General features: G+C 39.5%; 1 protein-coding gene across 1 annotated transcript; it reads left to right on the top strand.

The window, feature by feature from the left end:
• Positions 1–1,541: 1,541 nt before the first annotated feature.
• On the top strand, positions 1,542–6,131 carry diabloa (diablo, IAP-binding mitochondrial protein a). Its single transcript, XM_021587953.3, has 6 exons — positions 1,542–1,975; positions 2,128–2,260; positions 2,388–2,513; positions 2,687–2,797; positions 3,109–3,205; positions 5,484–6,131. Exons 1-6 carry the CDS (start codon positions 1,848–1,850, stop codon positions 5,684–5,686), a joined length of 798 nt encoding a protein of 265 aa, XP_021443628.3. The 5' UTR covers positions 1,542–1,847; the 3' UTR covers positions 5,687–6,131.
• Positions 6,132–7,604: the final 1,473 nt, after the last annotated feature.

Below are 7,604 nucleotides of genomic sequence, written 5' to 3'. Positions count from 1 at the left end.
CAAATTAATATTTTAATTTCGGAACAGGGGACATGCGGCTGAACTCAATTGTCAGTCACCTAAAAATAATGCACCTTTCTGTCATCTAAAGGCTAGTGTTATTTGTTGCCTGATCAAAATGCTAAGAATATTTTTTGGTTGTTATACTAAACAATAAGGTTGTTTAGTTTGGCCCTGTCCGGGGGTGTCCTCGGATGGGGCCACAGTGTCTCCTGACCCCTCCTGTCTCAGCCTCCAGTATTTATGCTGCAGTAGTTTGTGACGGGGGGCTAGGGTCAGTTTGTTATATCTGGAGTACTTCTCCCGTCCTATTCGGTGTCCTGTGTGAATTTAAGTGTGCTCTCTCTAATTCTCTCTTTCTCTCTTTCTTTCTCTCTCTCGGAGGACCTGAGCCCTAGGACCATGCCTCAGGACTACCTGACATGATGACTCCTTGCTGTCCCCAGTCCACCTGGCAGTGCTGCTGCTCCAGTTTCAACTGTTCTGCCTTATTATTATTGGACCATGCTGGTAATTTATGAACATTTGAACATCTTGGCCATGTTCTGTTATAATCTCCACCCGGCACAGCCAGAAGAGGACTGGCCACCCCACATAGCCTGGTTCCTCTCTAGGTTTCTTCCTAGGTTTTGGCCTTTCTAGGGAGTTTTTCCTAGCCACCGTGCTTCTACACCTGCATTGCTTGCTGTTTGGGGTTTTAGGCTGGGTTTCTGTACAGCACTTTGAGATATCAGCTGATGTACGAAGGGCTATATAAATACATTTGATTTATAGTCATACCTGGTAATAAATGTAATGAATATTGCATTGTTCTTTTATATATCACTCATGTATGGTAAGCAAAATGATGTTGAAAAGACGTCTTCTCCAAACATTTAAGTTAGGTTCATTTTAGGTTCTGAATGAGAGGTGAAAAGAAGTCACTTACAGACGTTCACAATATACTTATTTTTGTAATTTATTTTGGTCATATGGCCAATTTTCCGGATGTTTAAAATACGTATTTTTTGGACCTTGAAAATACATATTTTCCAAGTGTCCAAAGGTGACAAGGCGTATTTTCCGGACTTTGAAATCAGGCTCATTTTCGGTTCCTCATGAAAGTTGAAAAAACGTCATTCACAGACGTTCAAAATACATCTTTTTGGGGTCATTTTTTTTGTCATATGGCCAATTTTAAACTGCATATACATTCTCAATGAAGTAAGCACCATATCACAATAATTATTTTATAGCTAGATCTACATGACAGATGTAGTGGGGGAACATGGACTCTTCTCAACAATAGATCACTTTTGATGTGAATGTCTGACAAATTTTGGGGTGAACTGCCTGTCATTAAGTTTAATTGGAGGGACACTGATTCATCAGTAAATTAATCAATAAAGTAACTATTGAAGCTGATATTGAAATATCTGTTTGCCAGAAAAAAAACCTCTAAGGGGACCGATGAGTTCAATTTACATAACCTTATGCTTACGTAGTATGTGCGTAATAGGTCCCCTCCTGGACCTTCAGGCAATGTCTAGTTGGCACATTTCAGGAATCAATACATCTGTGTGGTGGGAGGCTGCTTGTTCTGTGGCCGTATAAATACCCTTGGGAGTCTACAGGATTCAGAAAGCACAGTTGTGCATCAGAATACAAGACTACAGCAGGAATACAGCATACGCGGTTGACTATTTTTTTTTTACCACTAGGTGGCGACAGATACTTACTTTCTAAGGTAAATCATTCTGGTAAAGGAATTTTGGTTTAAAAATAATTTGAGACATTAATACATCACAAAAGTAACCTTATATATCTTATATTTAAGTTGAATAGTAATCAACCACATTACAAGTAAAATGCAAGCTATTAGACAATGCTCTGCTTGTGCTACTGGGGCACTTCTACAAAGTCGGACGGACTTCCTTTTGCTCCGGACCAATATGACGGCGCTCAGAAGAAGCGTTGCTTGTCTCAATTTCTTCAGGTAAATAACTTTATAATAGCAACTGCATCATTGCACCCTAATGAATTATATTCGTATGCAAACATAAACAGTTTCGTCTAAGATAAATATCGATTTGCATTAACTACTGTTTGCTAATGTCAGCGCTGTTGTTTTCTTTCATTACCTTGCAGGAGCACAGCAGCGAGTGTCCTCAACAATAGGAAGCCCTCGCGTCAGAGGCTTGTGCGTTTCACAGATGTTACCAGAACGAGCTTGGCCTCTTTGAGTGTTGGGAGTGGGCTGAGCGCTGTCCCCTTCATGCTGGTACATGACCTTTTCTCTTTCTCTGTGCTGAACAACTTGAATAAGGCTGACATCATATACATGCATGAAACATAAAAATCCCCCCTTTCAGCTCTTGTATTAAACGTTTCTGTTTATCTCTATCCAGCAAGTGGAGAACCTCTCTCATGAATCCCTGATCCGAAGAGCATCCTCTATGGTTACAGACAGTGCAAACACTTACCTCTCCCAGACCACTCAGGCTCTCGTAGACTCCATCACACAATATGCCAAAGTAAGTACCTGAAGCAATCATAGTGGATTTTTGTTATCATTCATGCTAAGTTGTACAGTGTTATAATTCTAGCCATTTGAAATATCAAATACTAATTTAACCAGTAAGCCAATGGCATCATGTTACCTAAATGACCCTTCATGTTTTTGACCATGTGTTTGCGTTGTCTTCAGGCTCTCCATACCCTCATCGCCCTCCAGAGGAGATATCTGGCTTCACTGGGAAAACTCTCCACTGTTGAGCAGGATGCCATTTGGCAAGCGATCGTTGGTCAGCGTGTTGAGGTAGGTGAATGAAATGTGTAATCAAATACACCAAAAATACACTCTTGTCTTGCAAAGTACTTTTTCAGAAAATATGAATATTTGTATCCATTCATCTGGAAAAGCTGTCTTTAGGGTGTCTTGTTTATTTCCAAATAAATGTTGATATACCTTCTCACAATCTCACATAGTAAATGCTTTAGTCACTCCTGCTTGCCTTTCATCAAAGTTGATCATTTATGTTCTAAAAAAAAATACGGTTTGAGCTCTATAAAACTCTCAAAGTAATAAAATGTTCTGATGGGTTTCTCTCTCTCTGTCTGTTCTGGCAGGTTGGTGGCAGACTAGATGAATGCAACCGCTTTGAGTCAAACTGGATTAATGCTGTCAACCTGTGTGAAATGGCAGCCGAGGAAGCGTACAACACTGGTATGTGAAAAGGTTGTGTTAAAAATGTGTGCGACTGTTGTCTGTCAGTGTTTTGTTACTTGTCGTGTTTTTGTGTGGACCCCAGGAAGAATAGCTGCTGCTTTGGCAAAAGCTAATGGGATCCGAATAAACCAATACAACCTGTTTCACTAAAAATAACTGAACCACAACCTTGAATTGCACAACAATGATACATAGTGCCTTGCGAAAGTATTCGGCCCCCTTGAACTTTGCGACCTTTTGCCACATTTCAGGCTTCAAACATATGTATTTTCATATGTATTTTTTTGTGAAGAATCAACAACAAGTGGGACACAATCATGAAGTGGAACGACATTTATTGGATATTTCAAACTTTTTTAACAAATCAAAAACTGAAAAATTGGGCGTGCAAAATTATTCAGCCCCCTTAAGTTAATACTTTGTAGCGCCACCTTTTGCTGCGATTACAGCTGTAAGTCGCTTGGGGTATGTCTCTATCAGTTTTGCACATCGAGAGACTGAAATTTTTTCCCATTCCTCCTTGCAAAACAGCTCGAGCTCAGTGAGGTTGGATGGAGAGCATTTGTGAACAGCAGTTTTCAGTTCTTTCCACAGATTCTCGATTGGATTCAGGTCTGGACTTTGACTTGGCCATTCTAACACCTGGATATGTTTATTTTTGAACCATTCCATTGTAGATTTTGCTTTATGTTTTGGATCATTGTCTTGTTGGAAGACAAATCTCCGTCCCAGTCTCAGGTCTTTTGCAGACTCCATCAGGTTTTCTTCCAGAATGGTCCTGTGTTTGGCTCCATCCATGTTCCCATCAATTTTAACCATCTTCCCTGTCCCTGCTGAAGAAAAGCAGGCCCAAACCATGATGCTGCCACCACCATGTTTGACAGTGGGCATGATGTGTTCAGGGTGATGAGCTGTGTTGCTTTTACGCCAAACATAACATTTTGCATTGTTGCCAAAAAGTTCAATTTTGGTTTCATCTGACCAGAGCACCTTCTTCCACATGTTTGGTGTGTCTCCCAGGTGGCTTGTGGCAAACTTTAAACAACACTTTTTATGGATATCTTTAAGAAATGGCTTTCTTCTTGCCACTCTTCCATAAAGGCCAGATTTGTGCAATATACGACTGATTGTTGTCCTATGGACAGAGTCTCCCACCTCAGCTGTAGATCTCTGCAGTTCATCCAGAGTGATCATGGGCCTCTTGGCTGCATCTCTGATCAGTCTTCTCCTTGTATGAGCTGAAAGTTTAGAGGGACGGCCAGGTCTTGGTAGATTTGCAGTGGTCTGATACTCCTTCCATTTCAATATTATCGCTTGCACAGTGCTCCTTGGGATGTTTAAAGCTTGGGAAATCTTTTTGTATCCAAATCCGGCTTTAAACTTCTTCACAACAGTATCTCGGACCTGCCTGGTGTGTTCCTTGTTCTTCATGATGCTCTCTCCGCTTTTGACGGACCTCTGAGACTATCACAGTGCAGGTGCATTTATACGGAGACTTGATTACACACAGGTGGATTGTATTTATCATCATTAGTCATTTAGGTCAACATTGGATCATTCAGAGATCCTCACTGAACTTCTGGAGAGAGTTTGCTGCACTGAAAGTAAAGGGGCTGAATAATTTTGCACGCCCAATTTTTCAGTTTTTGATTTGTTAAAAAAGTTTGAAATATCCAATAAATGTCATTCCACTTCATGATTGTGTCCCACTTGTTGTTGATTCTTCACAAAAAATACAGTTTTATATCTTTTGTTTGAAGCCTGAAATGTGGCAAAAGGTCGCAAAGTTCAAGGGGGCCGAATACTTTCGCAAGGCACTGTAACTACATACACAAGCTAGTGTTAGTGTGGTGTAGTACCTGATGCTCCCTGCTCACCATGACTTTCCTCAGTCAGCACTGTGATTCTTAACCTGTCAGTGCCGTAATAAACCTGATAGCTCTGAGAAAGGCCCCCATTGTTTGTTTTGTGTATCTCTGTTTCACTACTTTGTAGTTTGCTGTTTGTGCACCCTCTTTCAAGAGCTGTCAGTCTCACACTTTGGCGAATGTATGGATCAGTAGCTGTTAGTCAATAGGGCTTTGATGGTAAAGAACTAAAACTCCAGGTCACCATGTACTCTAATTCCCATGATGCAGCACAATAGAGAGATGATGGACAGGGGTACCTGCTCAATGTCACCCAGTCTTACCATGGATTGAAGGTTTCATCTTTGGCCCATTTTCTCTGTAATGGTGAAATGACTAAAATACCACCATCTTGCTTTTTTCCCCAGGAGCTGAGCATGCATCCGTCACAGCCAAGAACAATTTGCAGGTGGCCAAGGTTCAGGTGGAGGAGGTCCGGCAGATATCTGCGGATGCTGAGAGAAAGCTGGCTGAGACCCAGGCCGAGGATATCCAGAGGATGGCGGAGTATGCCTCTTTCATAGAGAGGGGTGGTGATGACGTGCATGAGGCGTACCTCAGAGAAGACTAAGAATAATCCTGAGAGTAAAACAAGTTTGAGTAGTTTATTGTGGTTTAGATCCTCAAGTCCACCATTTGGGAAGTTCAGGAGTTGTTTTTTATATTTAAATTATGATAAGCAAAAAACATGTAGAGAATTGTGGTGAATTGAATGACACAAGTGATTCTTTTTGTGGATGGAATGTCATGACTTTGACTTACATTTGATTCGATTAGTTTCATGCACTTAACTATAATCCACTCTCTAACACAAAAAAATGATATTTATTTGAATACAGCTTTGAATGTCAACTTCAAGTCTTTAAACTGAAAATAATAATTGACAATCAGGGTGTCCTAAGTGAAATGTATGGACTATGGTCAACATAGCAGTACAGGTATGGTTGCATTTGTTTATTTGTATTTTATGATATGTAAATGAACTAACTTTATAATAAAAAAGTCTATTTTTCATAGCTGTTTGAATTGTATTCTGTTTATTTTGGGTAATAGGACATTCTCCGAATGAATATACTTGTCATTATAGATTTGAATAGGTTGTGAAACAATTTAGCTGAAGAATAAAAAAATACATTTGTCTAACTTTTAATGAGAAGGAAGTTTATATTTGTGTGCTATGGGGTTGATTGAGTCAGTGTGAGATCTGTAAAAATGTGGTCTTTGGCAGTAAGGATTTTTCTTCTTTACTGTTAATTGTGGGTGAGACTAGATGTCATAGTTGAACTGTGTCTGTGCCAACCTGGAGAGAGAAATACCACTGTGGTCCTCTTGGGGATATTCTGTTTACAAAAGTGGGCTGTTTGTCCCTCTGTGAACTCTGCATAAAACCAGTGACGCCAGTCTATTACGTCTTGAGACATTCATTGACCAATCTAAATGAGGTGCCAAATGTTTTCAGAGTTTCAAGTACTTTTTATGCCAAGAAGTTCATTTGTGTTGTGTATATAAAAAAAACTTTTACATCTAGTAGTTGATGACAAAGTGCAGTTTTCTTCCTCACTAATCTCAGGTTTACTAAAAGAGGAAATCTAAATTTGTCTTAGAGGGGCAGATCCAAGTACCATGTCTTTGTTATTTATATCTGCCCTTTCTACTTTTTCTTTGCTAATAAGCTGCACACATTTCCTCCTCACAGCTTTTAGTCTATTTTGTTAACTCCTGTCATCACCCAATCCACCATGTCACCTAAACCAGAGGCTCTTGACAACACAAAACAACATTAAGCTACGAGGTCAATGGGTTTAGAAAACAAGTTGATACTTGTATTGGCTTCTCTTTTAGGTCCGTTTAAGTTGACATGTTAATTTAGTTTTTAATATTACCTTGAAAATAAGGCAAACCGGTGATCATGTGTCTGGTGCTGTTTTTTTTTTGTGAAAGAACAGAAGAGAAAGGAAATGTCTCAATCTATGAGAGGAATTTGTTGTCCATTAGACTCACAGAAGGTTTGGGGGGACATGTGAATGAGCTGAAGACAAATTTCATCTGTCAAAGTTCAAGATGTGGGAAGGAGTTCAAAGCAAAACTCACTGGACTTTGAAAGAACTCTTCGGACTTCGTGAAACATTTGAACAGCTTTACGGATTGCTTTGTGAATTTTTATTACATATATTTGTATAGACTTTGTGTTTTTGTCTCTCATTGTATGGATTTTTTAATCTGCATGAGGTTTTATGGAATCAAATGGAACTGAAACAGAAAATCCCCAACAGTAGATAATTGTACAACATGCTCTGTGTGTTCATTACTGTTTGACCTCCATGTGTAATATTGTGTTGTAAATGTAGATGGCGGTCTAAATCCATTATAAAATACAATAAAAGGCCCAATTCAATCAAACCTGGAATTCCAGTATCACAGTTTTGCTCAATCGGGTATGAGCATTTTTCAATTTTCAAAACAGAGTCCACAAGACACAGAACTCTGTG

Source organism: Oncorhynchus mykiss, chromosome 27 (genome assembly GCF_057628025.1).
Source record: "Oncorhynchus mykiss isolate SJ-2025 chromosome 27, ASM5762802v1, whole genome shotgun sequence".
In the NCBI taxonomy this organism is placed as follows: Eukaryota; Metazoa; Chordata; class Actinopteri; order Salmoniformes; family Salmonidae; genus Oncorhynchus; species Oncorhynchus mykiss.
Note: the sequence above shows the minus strand (reverse complement) of the source record. Positions and strands in the feature narration are given on the sequence as shown.